The 12,793-nt window shown below is 61.2% G+C and overlaps 1 protein-coding gene across 1 annotated transcript; it reads left to right on the top strand.

Annotated features, from left to right (window-relative positions):
* Positions 1 to 1,922: 1,922 nt before the first annotated feature.
* LOC307111117 (bile salt-activated lipase-like) lies at positions 1,923 to 8,433 on the top strand (the record flags this gene model as incomplete). The annotated part of the gene is given in 13 exon segments (XM_079790800.1): positions 1,923 to 1,992; positions 2,763 to 2,922; positions 3,015 to 3,137; positions 3,328 to 3,525; positions 4,403 to 4,533; positions 4,876 to 4,983; positions 5,075 to 5,192; positions 5,740 to 5,926; positions 6,102 to 6,305; positions 7,610 to 7,807; positions 8,055 to 8,289; positions 8,293 to 8,313; positions 8,317 to 8,433. Coding segments are annotated over 13 exon segments (1,866 nt in total). The 5' UTR covers positions 1,923 to 1,926.
* Between the last annotated feature and the right edge of the window lie 4,360 nt (positions 8,434 to 12,793).

The raw sequence follows: 12,793 nt of genomic DNA, 5'->3' as shown, positions 1-12,793 counted from the left end.
GTCTATGAATATATGCCTATAAGTTCTGGATTCATCTCTTCCCGACCTCCCTCCACCTTCACTCCCAGATCTGTCCTTCTGTTCCATGCGTCCATGTGTATGGATCTGTTTATTCGTCAGTTTATTTGGTTCATAAGATTCCACATGAGTGGTATCATGTGATACTTGTCTTCCTCCCACTGGCTTATTTTCGCTCAGCGTGGTATTCTCCAGGTCCCTCCCGGCTGTCTCAAAGGGTCAGAGTTCCTTCTTTTTACTGCTATTTAGTAATCCCTGGTGGAAATGTACCACAGCTTTTTATCCACTCGTCTACTGATGGGCACTCGGGCTGTTAACAAACGAACCCTCAAGCCTTTTGCTCCCGGTCCTCACCCTCGCGGCCGGCCTGTCCGGCTCCTGCTGCCCACTGTCCTGCCGCCTCCCCACTCCATCCCAGGAGACCTGGGCTCTGGGTCAGTGGGCAGCCGGCTTGGCCGGTGTCTGTGGATCCATGTGGTGCTGGGGCAGCCCCAGGCGTGACGTCAGCCGGGCTGTGGCCTGCGGACAATCACCGGCTCCGGGTAGCGAAGGGCTGAGGGGCCCAGATGAGGGGGCGCTGGCCGGGGAGGGCTGTGTTGTCCCCGGGCCCTGAACGCACCCCCAGCCCTGGAGAGGGCAGTGCTGCCAACGCCACAAAGGCAGGAACCCCGGGCTTTGTCCCTGGAGCTTCCTCTGGTTCCCGAGTGAAACACGCTCCCCGAGCCACATGCCCTTCTGCTCTCACTCACTCCGCTCAGCTCTCCCTCCCTCTGCCTCTCCGCGTCCCCATTATCTCTGTCTCTCCTCTGACTCTCCGCGTCCCCATTATCTCCGTCTGTCCTCCCTCTGTCTGTCTCTCCCTCTCTCTGTCTCTCCCTCTGTCTGTCGCTCCCTCTGTCTGTCTATCCCTCTGTCTGTCTGTCGCTCCCTCTGTCTGTCCCTCTGTCTGTCTGTCTGTCCCTCTGTCTGTCCCCCTCTCTGTCCCTCTGCTGTTCCCCAGGTCGTGGTGCATTTCTGAAGCCAGGCGCTTCCTCTTCCTCAGCGAAGCCACCAGGCTGGGCAGGAGCCTCCTCCCTCCCCACCTGTGCCCACCTGAGCCTCCAGTCCTGCCTCCCAGGGCTGCTGGTGCTGAGTGTGAGGTGTGCCCTCCCTGAGGGCAGGATCACTCCCCTGTGCTGCTCTGGGTCCCCACACCCAGCTCAGCTGCTCACCAGTGGGCCCTCGGACCCAGGCTCAGCCACGTGGCTGCCCAGGAGCACACAGCCCTCTCTGTCCCGGAAGCCACACGCCCATGCCCTATAACCTCCCTTTGCTGAGCTCCGGAGCTCAAGGTGGGGGCCAGGCAGGGCCAGGAGGGAAACAGGCCCACTTCTCTGGGGGGAGCCCGGGCCCTTGTGAAGGAGCCACCATGCAGGGCACTGTGCACCCAGCTGAGCCCCTGTACCCCTGGCCTGGGCCACCTGACTATTCCCAGTGACCGGCCCAGGTGCACTGTGGGCACCAGGCACCCGGATATGCAGGTCCTGGGCAAGGCAGTCCATACCTGCACCCATGCACACGTGCATGGGTGTGTGAGTGTGTGTGCATGTGTGTGCACACATCTCCATGACTTGGACCCGCCTGAGCCCACCTGTAAAAACAGCTATGCATGTGTGTGTGTGTGTGTGTGTGTGTGTCTGAGTGTGTGTGTACTCACACAAGCATGACCTTGGCCCTGAGCCTGGCTGGGAACAGTAGCTATCCTGGCCACAGGTATACTGCCTGGAGGAAGGGGCAGAGGGAGGAGGAGGGAAAGGGAACCAGCCACAGGCAGCTGCCAGCCCCGGCTCCCGGATGTCTCCCGGATGCCTCCCTCCACATAAATACCCACACGCAGAGGCAGGGCCACCCCGAGGCAAGCCAGGCACCATGGGGCCCCCGGAGCTGGCTATCTTAGGCCTCGCCTGCTGCTTGGCAGGAGTGAGTGCAGCAAAGGTAAGCGAGAGCCCAGCGGACACGGCAGGGGCCCGTATGCTCCCCTAACCCGGCCTGGGACCTGGGAGGGCTCCGCGGAGGGGCAGGCAGGTGGGCGCTGGCACAGAGAGCCCCCGAGAGCCCACAGCCAGCCCAGCGCTTCCCTGGCCCTTCCCCTGCGCTCCTGCCTTCGCGCTCACAGGCTGGCGCCGCGCAGCTGGCAGCCAGGACGCCCAGGAACTCGAATGTCAGGAACACGAGGAAGGGCTGGCCAGGCGCTCCAGGGCACACGGGGCCCTTACCCCAACACATCAAGGTGCCTGTCCCCGCAGCCCCAGAGTCACTGGGCCCTCAGAGCTGATCTGCGCATCTGCCTGGGCCTCCAGGGCCCTGGGCTCGCCCTCTGCCCGGGGGTGACCATGGCCCGGCTCAGGAGGGCGCTGGGCCCTGAGCAGGCGGGCAGGTTGCCCATCACAGCCCCGGCGTCGGAACAGGAGTCTCGACCTCGGTTAGTTAAACTCTGAGAATGGCCCCCGAGAGGGGGCAACACCCACCTGCTTGCCAGTGGCTGGGCCCCTCCAGGGGGAGTCTGGAGGCTCAGGGCACCTACAGGATTCCTTCCCTCAGGGCCCTGCCAGGGGTGAGGGCAGGGCTTCCACAGGAACCCACAGCTCCAGGCAGGCGTGACTGGGGGCCCCACCTGGAGGCTGTCTGGACCCCTAGAGCCTGCTGGGGTCACTGCACCCCCAGGGCCCGCCCCGCCTGCGCCCCTGAGCCTGCCCTCTCCCCAGCTGGGCGTGGTGCACACGGAAGGGGGCTTCGTGGAGGGCGTCAACAAGAAGCTCGGCCTCTTGGGCATCGGCGGCCGCTCTGTGGACGTCTTCAAGGGCATCCCCTTCGCCGCCCCGCCCAAGGCCCTGGAGAACCCCCAGCGGCACCCCGGCTGGCAAGGTGGGAGTGGGTGGGTGGGTGCTGGGCTGGCCCTGTGCCTGGGGTGGCGGTGGGGTCACCATCCTCACACCAGCCCCTCTGGTCACCCACAGGGACCCTGAAGGCCAAGGACTTCAAGCAGCGATGCCTGCAAGTCACTGACACTCAGGAGAACACCAGGGGCTCCGAGGACTGCCTCTACCTCAACATCTGGGTCCCCCAGGGCCACAAGGAAGGTGCATCACCCACCCCATTCCCTCCAGGGCCCCGAACCTGCAGAAAGCGCCCAGGCAGCCAGAGGCCCCGCCCTGCCCTGCCCCTTGGGTGTGGGTGTGTGGGGGGACTCCAGAGCTGAAATTCCCTGAAACAAGCACCCAGAGGGGATGGGGGGACAGCTGGGGTCACCGGGGCTGCTTCCTGCCTCAGTTTCCCAGAACCTGCCTGTCATGATCTGGATCTACGGAGGAGGCTTCCTCATGGGGTCCACCCAAGAGTTAAACTTCTTCAATAACTACAAGTTTGAAGGGGAGGAGATCGCCACGCGGGGCAACGTCATCGTGGTCACCTTCAACTACCGCCTTGGGCCGCTGGGCTTCCTCAGCACTGGGGACGCCCACCTGCCAGGTGTGCCGGGCGCCTGGGGCCGGGGTGAGGGAGGTGGCGGGGGGGCCCTTCAGCACCGCTTTCTCGCAACAACTCCGGACAGTCTCCCAGAAAGACCCAGAATTCTACTGGCAGCGCAGGAGCCCATCGGCAGGTGTAGCGAGAAAAGAGGCTGCCTGCCAGCCAGGCAGGGACCAAGGGAGACCAGGGAGCAGGGACAGGGACGAAGGGAGACCAGGGAGCAGGGACAGGGACCCAGGGAAACCAGGGAGCGGGGACAGGGACCAGGGAGACCAGGGAACGGGGACAGGGACCCAGGGAAACCAGGGAGCGGGGACAGGGACCCAGGGAGACCAGGGAGACCAGGGAGACCAGGGAGCGGGGACAGGGACCAGGGAGACCAGGGAGCGGGGACAGGGACCCAGGGAGACCAGGGAGCGGGGACAGGGACCCAGGGAGACCAGGGAGCGGGGACAGGGACCAGGGAGACCAGGGAACGGGGACAGGGACCCAGGGAGACCAGGGAGACCAGGGAGCGAGGACAGGGACCAGGGAGACCAGGGAACGGGGACAGGGACCCAGGGAGACCAGGGAGCGGGGACAGGGACACAGGGAGACCAGGGAGCGGGGACAGGGACCAGGGAGAGACAGAAGATGAGACACTGAGGTGGTGACTCAGGGGACACAGAGCCATAGGACAAGAGGGATGGTGTCACTGAGATGAGCAGCCTGGCCCTCCTGCTGCTGGTCCCCTGCCTGAGCCCCACACCCCCTCCAGCACCTCATTCCACAGCCTCCTGGGACCCACCATGTGCCATCCTGGGGCTTGACAGGGGTCTCCACATGGAGGAAGCTCTCCCCCACCCCAGTCCCTCATGGGCTCCCCCACCCGCCCCAGGTAACTACGGCCTTCGGGACCAGCACATGGCCATCGCGTGGGTGAAGAGGAACATTGCGGCCTTTGGGGGGGACCCCAACAACATCACCATCTTTGGGGAATCAGCCGGAGGTGCCAGCGTCTCTCTGCAGGTCTGGGGTCGCTGGGATGGAGGACCTTCCTCCCACGGTGATGGGGGGGAGCAGTGTGGGGGCTGACTGGGCTGGGGGAGCTGATGGGGATGTGGGGAGCTTTTGGGAGCCGGGGAAAGCTGATGGGAACTGGGGAAGCTGACAAGAGTGAAGGGGAGCTGGTGGGAACTGGGGGAGCTGATGGGAACTCGGGCAGCTGATGGGGGCCTAGGGAATGATGGGAACTGGGAGGAGCTGAGGGGGCTGTGGGGACAGCATGAAGCTGACAGTCTGGTTGTCCTTGGTGGAGCCCGGGTGGCAGGACAGGCGAGGCCATGGTGACAGGACCTCTGTGTGTCGCAGACCCTCTCTCCCTACAGCCAGGACCTCATCCGGCGAGCCATCAGCGAGAGCGGCGTGGCGCTGGCCCCCTGGGCCATCCAGAAGGACCCTCTGTCCTGGGCCAAGGGGGTAAAGGGGAGCTGTTGGGGGCTCGGGACTCCGGTTACCTCCTTTCCATGCCCTGTCCCGGTCCCCATGGCCGTCTCCTCCCCACCCCCAGATCGCCAAGAAGGTGGGCTGCCCCCTGGACGATACCGCCAGGATGGCCGAGTGTCTGAAGGTCACCGACCCCCGGGCTCTGACACTAGCCTATAAGATACCCCGCTTGGGCCTAGAGTGTGAGTGGGGATCCACATGGGGGGACGGCCATGCTCCCAAAGGAGTGAGGATTGAGGGGCTGCTGTCGGGCCTGTCACCTGCTCATGGCATCCCTGGGAGCCCGGTGCCGCCAGGGCCCTTGTTGCCTCCGTGGCCTCGACTGGCTGTGCCGCGGGCGCCATCCCTCCCTCTGATCCTCCCTGGGTCCTGACCCCTTTGGGAAGCTGGTGCACCTTGTCCCCCAACAATGGGCAGAAACGGTCATTTGCACCCACTCTTAGGGAGCTCAGGCGCAGTGGCTGTCAGCGGGACGGTGTGGCCCAGGGAGCCCGTGGCAGTCTGCACACAGTCCGGGCTGCCACCCTGGGGAGAGGGGACATCGGGCGGACGGGGCCAGGGAAGCTGCTCCACACGCGCAGGGCAGCCCAGGACATAGAATGATCCGGGCCCCATGTCAGGGGACAGGCTGAGGACCCTGGTCTGGATCCGAGGAGAAAGGGGCTGCCCCCGGGTCTGGGTGCTGGAAAGTGGCTCTGGAAGGTGCGAGGACCCCTGCTCTCCACGCAGACGCCTACATGCAGTACTTCGGCCTCCTGCCTGTCGTGGATGGAGACTTCATCCCTGACGACCCCATCAACCTTTTCGCCAACGCGGCCGACATCGACTACATCGCTGGCACCAACAACATGGACGGCCACAAATTTGCCAGCGTTGACCTGCCAGCCATCAACGTCGACAACCAGACCGTCACCGGGTGAGTAGGGCGCAGGCCCAGGACGGTTCCCATAGGCCTACTGGGGAGGCATCAGCTGGAGAAGGAGGTTGGCAGGAGTAGGGGTCCATCTGCATGACCCGGGCAGGGGGCCGGGGGGATGCCTCCCACAGCCAGGGTCCAGGGTCCAGGGTCCAGTGCCGGCTTGTCCCTGCAGGGAGGACTTCTTCAAGCTGGTCAGCCAAGTCACCATGGCCAAGGGACCCAGAGGTGCCAACGCCACCTTTGACTTCTACACGGCGGCCTGGGCCCAGGACTCCTCCCAGGAGGCCAAGAAGAAGACGGTGGTGGACTTTGAGACCGACGTCTTCTTCCTGATGCCCACGAAGATGGCCGTGGCCCAGCACAGAGCCAGCGCCAAGTGAGGGCCAGGGCAGGGGAGGCCCAAGTGGGTCACGCACCTGCCCAGCGAGGCCTCCCCAGGGGGCGGTTTCCTGGGAGAGCCGTGATTGGGTCCCAGCGGTGCCTGCACCATCTGCCTTGCCCAGGCCTGAGGAGACTGGAGAAGGCCCCTCCTCACCTCCCAGCTCAGGGGCCTTTACAGAGCCCTCCTCCTGCTACTGGGAAACCCCGGTTGGGCTCAGGCTGCCTGTCCCTGTGTCCTATAAGGAAGGCCGGGTGGAACCATATGAGGCATTTATTGAGAAGGCCGGCCAACCAAGAAGACAGGGCGCTTACAAGCATTCAAATCCTGTCCTCCAGTAAGGTGCTGGGGACAGAACTATAAAGGCAAAGGGGCTGGGGAGCTACGTGCAGCCCTGGGTGTCCCCAGACCTCAGCTATTATAGTCATCACACGAGATGATGTGGATGAGATGCTGTGGATGAGACGCTGTGGATGAGACGCTGTGGATGAGATGATGTGGAGGAGATGATGTGGATGAGATGCTGTGGATGAGATGCTGTGGATGAGATGATGTGGATGAGTAGATGTGGATGAGTAGATGTGGATGAGATGATGTTTTCACTCCTGGTGGGTCTGTCTTTCCCTGCTTGTCAGTTCTGCTTGCTGGATTCTCAGCTGAGTCACCTCCTTCATTGCTTGGCACAGGCCTTCAAAGGTAACTTAAGAAAACTTAACCCCCTATTCACATCAGTGTACGTGTTCTAAGACTGAAAATGATAGGGTTACTTTTCAGATTAAGTCAGGTGCTCTATCCACCGGGTTGTAAGTCCCCCATTCACTCAGCCCACAGGCCTCCCCTGCAGTGTCTGCAGCCTCCCCGCAGCCCCCAGGCAGAGGGGGACAGAACACGGGGTGTTGCTGTCTGTTGTGGGTTTGGAGTTGGCCAACATTCAAAACAACTTTCGCCTGCGGCCTCCTGGTAAACCTCCAGTGAAAACAAAAAGTAAGTTAGGAATGTTTACACTGAAGGGAGAGATTATGATACCATCTGATGAGGAACACAAATTCATCTGCAGAGAAAAGGGAGGAAGATGCCTCGATAGGCTTTGTGGAGGGAAGAATGAATGCACCTGAAATCCCAGAACCACAACCCCACGGCCTTCCCTTCTGGGTGCAGATACCAAGGTCCCACCTGAGCCTGAGTCCGGGGATTTCCTGGCCCCGCCCTGCTCTCCCCATGGCCTCCCTCCAGGGTCCAGCTCTGGGTGGGTAGCCCAGGTGACCTCTCTGCCAACCTGGGCCGTGTCCCTCCCTCCTCAGGAGTGCCCGGACCTACACCTACCTGTTCTCCCACCCTACTCGCAATCCGTTGTTACCCAGCTGGGTGGGCGCCGACCACACCGATGAGCTCCCGTACGTGTTTGGGAAGCCCTTTGCCAACCCCCTGGGCTACCGGCCCCAAGACAGGACTGTCTCCCGGGCCATGATCGCCTACTGGACCAACTTTGCCAGGACTGGGTAAGGCGGGTGAGGCTGGCCAGTTTCCTGCCACCTGGGCCCCACAGGCCTGTCCCCTGTCCTACACTTGACCTCCCTGAGCCTCAGTACCCCGCTCTGTGTGTAAGGATAGAGCTACTGGTTGGGCGCAGAACACGTACATGCCCAGCCAGTGCCCAGGACACAGTGAGGTGCCCTGGTGGTTCAGGTCAGCATGGAGGCCTCCCGTGAGCCCTCAGACCCCACACAGCCTTTCTCTCATCTGCAGGGACCCCAACAAGGGCCACTCGGCTGTGCCCACCCAGTGGGATCCCTACACCCAGGAAAACGGCAACTACCTGGAGATTAACAAGAAGATGGACGGCCAGTCCCTGAAACAGCACCTGAGGAGCAGCTACCTGCAGTACTGGACCCAGACCTACCAGGCCCTGCCCACCGTGACCGGAGACGGGGCTGCCCCCCTGCCCCCCTCAGACGACTCTGAGGCCGTTCCAGTGTCCCCCTAGGACGACACTGAGGCCATTCCCTGAGCCCCCACTGGTGACTCTGAGTGGTTCAGATGCCCACAGCCATTGGCTGCTAATGTCCTTGCCCAAGAGGCCACAGGTGGACCCCAGGGAGCCCACCTCCGGCCCAGCTCTTCCTGAATAAAGCCGCATCTCTCTGGCAACCCGCTTTGCCCTCATTACCTCAGCTGCCTGCCTAGTCTCTGCCCGTGTCCGGCTCCGGAAGTGGGTGCTTCCTCATTTAACAGGAGTAGAGAGGGTCAGAGAAGGGTCAGCCCTGAGTGGGGAGCGGGCCCCGTGGGCAGTTGCCTCTGGACACCCCGTTGTAGACAGTGACTGTGAGAAATGCTCACCTGTCCCAACTCTAATGACACTCGGAGACAGAAGTGCGGTGAAAGGAGACCTGAATGCGCTCCCCAAAGCGGGTGTCCCCCCAGCTGTACTCACACCCCCGGGGCGGGAACACAGCCCATTTATCCGGTCCCTCCTCCAGCTCCTCATTGGCTGAGTACTCCCGACTCATCTGTTTCCTGGCACGTAAACTAGGTCCTCCCATTGGGCCCTTTAAAATAATTGGACTGAGGCCTTTTTTAGTTGACCCCCCTTCCCCCTGTCTAGCTGAGGCCGGTACCTCGAGGGTCTCCACCATGATGCTGGCCCACGCCCACGGGTCCTTGGTCTCACATCCTATCCCTCCCCCTCCCTTCTCTGTGCCTGGGGAGATTCAGCCACCGCTCCCATCAGAAGCTGACCATGCTGGCCATTTCCTACAGTGCCAAGGCTCCAGGAGGGGCCACGTGCCCCAGGCCCTCAAGGCGAGGACTCACAGCCAAGGTCTGAGACTCCAAAGCTCACCGTGTCAGCTCAGAGCGGGCGTGAGGGCTCAGAGGAGAGAGGGTTCCTTATTGGGGGAGGGGAGGTTATGGTGGGGGCAGCTCCAGGGACCAGCCGGCCACCCTGATGCACACGGTCCCGTGTTTCCCTGGCCGGGCAGTGGGTACAGCGGGCAGTGTTGGTGCTCTTCCTTCCCGCCCTCCCTGCCCCATCCTCCCACCTCCCCCACCAGAGGTTCCCATCACCCACCTCCCCATGGCAGCACCACAGCACAGACCTGGACAACGAGGGCAGCCAGCCAGGGGCTGCGGGCTCTCAGGGCTCCCGCCCGTCTACCCTCAGGACAATGAGTCTAAACTGTGACTGCCCGAGACAGGACCTCAGACCTCACAGCCCTGGGTTCCTCTGGGCCAGTGGGGAGCCAGGGGGCAGGAATCAGCACGTTTATCCTGCAAACCCACACTCACCTGGGACTCCTCAGACCACGTGCCAGTAGAGCGAGGGGGCGGTCCAGGGCCTGGTCCTGGGAGAAATGAACCCTGTGAAGAGCTGCAGCTCCTGGTTCCCAGGGCCCAGCTGTCGCCTTCAATAAGCTGCATCACAAATCCTTCCCTGTGGCTGGCACAGCACGGCCAGGGGTGAACCTGAAGCGGGCAGTGAAGGATTAAAGAAAACAGACAAGAGAATAAAGCTGGGGCAAGGTGGGACACTGCTCTCAGATGGAGAGACTGTGCCACAGCCTGCAAGGCCAGTCTTTATTTAATAGCCAGATTCCACCAGGCAAAGTGCTCAAGGTATTTACAAAAGTCTCTGGGATTTCAAATCTACTCAATTACATGCACCTGAACTCTATCAAGGTTTGTTTTTGCAGCCTACCTCACTTAGACACGGGGGACCACAGGTTTGGACCATAAGGTCAGGCTTACAACCATAACCTTTATCTATAATTGTGTTGAGAGGGCTTTGCCCTCCAAGCTGGGACTTGCACTTGGCTGAAGTGCAAGTCCATGAGAGAACCTGCCCTCTCATTAGTCCGCGGCTTGAACCTATCCAAATGCTGTAGCCGCTCTCCACACTTCCCGAGACACAACGCCGCCTGAGAGGCCTTCCCAGGACAGGGTTCCCTGAAGCGGGGGCGGGGGGGGGGGGGGGTGGGTCCAATCGGTAAAGGAAGGCCCGGCCCCTGGATCACAGAATGTGAAGTCCCCCGACAGAGGCCACTGGCCAGGACTCCCCGCCTCGCCTTCCCAGTGGCAGGCTCTGATCTGTCCACAATCCCCCACTTAGTGCTGGTGGGTTCCCATCTGAACTTGAAATCCACGAATTCCTCCCCATGGGCAGCAGAAACCACAAGCCCAGCCACACTCCCCTCTTCCTCCAAAGGCAGGCAGCCCGTCCTGGGTCAGGAGTTGGTCCTTGCAACTGTTTTTAAAAATCAGGGTAAAATTTAAATCACATAAAACACGATAGTTTAACGATGCATGAGCTCAATTTGGTGATATTTATTGCAGTCACACTGTTGTGCAACCATCACCACTATCTGGTTCCAAATCATTGCACCACTCCAAACAGACACTGTGTGTGCACTGCTCAGTATCTCTCCTCCCCCAACTGCTGCTGTTCTATTCAACTTCCTGCCTCAGTCAATTTGCCTATTCTAAACATTTTTGCTTTATTATTGATTTTCTTTTTTTAGAGAGGGAGGGAGAGAGCAGAACATGGATCTTATAATTACACGGAATGGCTGCCTCCTGCACACACCCCCCCCCCCCCCCCCCACTGGGGACTGAGGCTCCATGTGCAGTATTGGGAATGGAAAGGGTGACCTGATGGTGCAGGGAAAGACTCTCAACCTATTGAACCATCCCGGCCGGGCTGTTTTCTTTACTTTGAACTTGTAGTCTTGAGAGTTTTGCAGACTTCTGCCATTTCCCCTCTCTACCCCTCTCCACCCACCTCCCACCCCAATCCTTTCTCTCCCCTGTCTATAGTCTAGGAATATATGCCTATAAGTTCTGGATTCATCTCTTCCCGCCTCCCTCCACATTCCTTCTGAGATCTGTCCTCCTGTTCCATGCTCCATGTCTATGGATCTGTTTATTCGTCAGTTTATTTGGTTCAATGGATTCTACATGAGTGAGATCATGTGATACTTGTCTTTCTCCCACTGGCTTATTTCACTCAGCATGGTACTCTCCAGGTCCCTCCCGGCTGTCTCAAAGGGTCACAGTTCCCTCTTTTTACTGCTATTTAGTAATCCCTGGTGGACATGTACCACAGCTTTCTATCCACTCGTCTACTGATGGGCACTCGGGCTGTTAACAAACGCACCCTCAAGCCCTTTGCTCCCTGGTCCTCACCCTCCCGGCCCGGCCTGCCCGGCTCCTGCTGCCCACTGTCCTGCCACCTCCCCACTCCATCCCAGGAGACCTGGGCTCTGGGTCAGTGGGCAGCCAGCTTGGCCGGTGTCTGTGGGTCCAAGTGGTGCTGGGGCAGCCCCAGGCGTGACGTCAGCCGGGCTGTGGCCTGCAGACAAGCACCGGCTCCGGGTAGCGAAGGGCTGAGGGGCCCAGATGAGGGGGCGCTGGCCGGGGAGGGCTGTGCTGTCCCCGGGCCCTGAACGCACCCCCAGCCCAGGAGAGGGCTGTGCTGCCAACGCCACAAAGGCAGGAACCCCAGGCTTTGTCCCTGGAGCTTCCTCTGGTTCCCAAGTGAGACACGCTCCCTGAGCTACACGCCCTTCTGCTCTCACTCACTCCGCTCAGCTCTCCCTCCCTCTGCCTCTCCGCGTCCCCATTATCTCTGTCTCTCCTCTGTCCCTCCCCATCCCCATTATCTCTGTCTCTCCTCTGCCTCTCCGCGTCCCCATTATCTCTGTCTCTCCTCTGACTCTCCGCGTCCCCATTATCTCTGTCTCTCCTCTGACTCTCCGCGTCCCCATTATCTCTGTCTCTCCTCTGCCTCTGCGTCCCCATTATCTCTGTCTCTCCTCTGTCTTTCCGCGTCCCCATTATCTCTGTCTCTCCCTCTGTCTGTCTCCCCCTCTCTCTGTCTCTCCCTCTGTCTGTCCCCCTCTCTGTCTGTCTCTCCCTCTGTCTGTCTCTCTCTGTCTCTCCCTCTGTCTCTCCCTCTGTCTGTCCCTCTGCCTGTCTCTCCCTCTGTCTGTCCCTCTGTCTGTCCCCCTCTCTGTCTCTCTGCTGTGCCCCAGGTCGTGGTGCATTTCTGAAGCCAGGTGCTTCCTCTTCCTCAGCGAAGCCACCAGGCTGGGCGGGAGCCCCCTCCCTCCCCACCTGTGCCCACCTGAGCCTCCAGTCCTGCCTCCTAGGGCTGCTGGTGCTGAGTGTGAGGTGTGCCCTCCCTGAGGGCAGGATCACTCCCCTGTGCTGCTCTGGGTCCCCACACCCAGCTCGGCCGCTCACCAGTGGGCCCTCGGGCCCAGTTTCAGCCACGTGGCTGCCCAGGAGCACACAGCCCTTTCTGTCCCGGAAGCCACACGCCCATGCCCTATGACCTCCCTTTGCTGAGCTCCGGAGCTCCAGGTAGGGGCCAGGCAGGGCCTGGAGGGAAGCAGGCCCACTTCTATGGGGGGAGCCCGGGCCCTTGTAAAGGAGCCACCATGCAGGGCACTGTGCACCCAGCTGAGCCCCTGTACCCCTGGCCTGGGCCA

The sequence above is a fragment of the Cnephaeus nilssonii genome (assembly GCF_951640355.1).
Source record: "Cnephaeus nilssonii genome assembly, chromosome: 14".
Classification (NCBI taxonomy): domain Eukaryota; kingdom Metazoa; phylum Chordata; class Mammalia; order Chiroptera; family Vespertilionidae; genus Cnephaeus; species Cnephaeus nilssonii.
The sequence above is the reverse complement of the archived record's forward strand: the minus strand, read 5'-3'. Positions and strand labels throughout refer to the sequence as shown.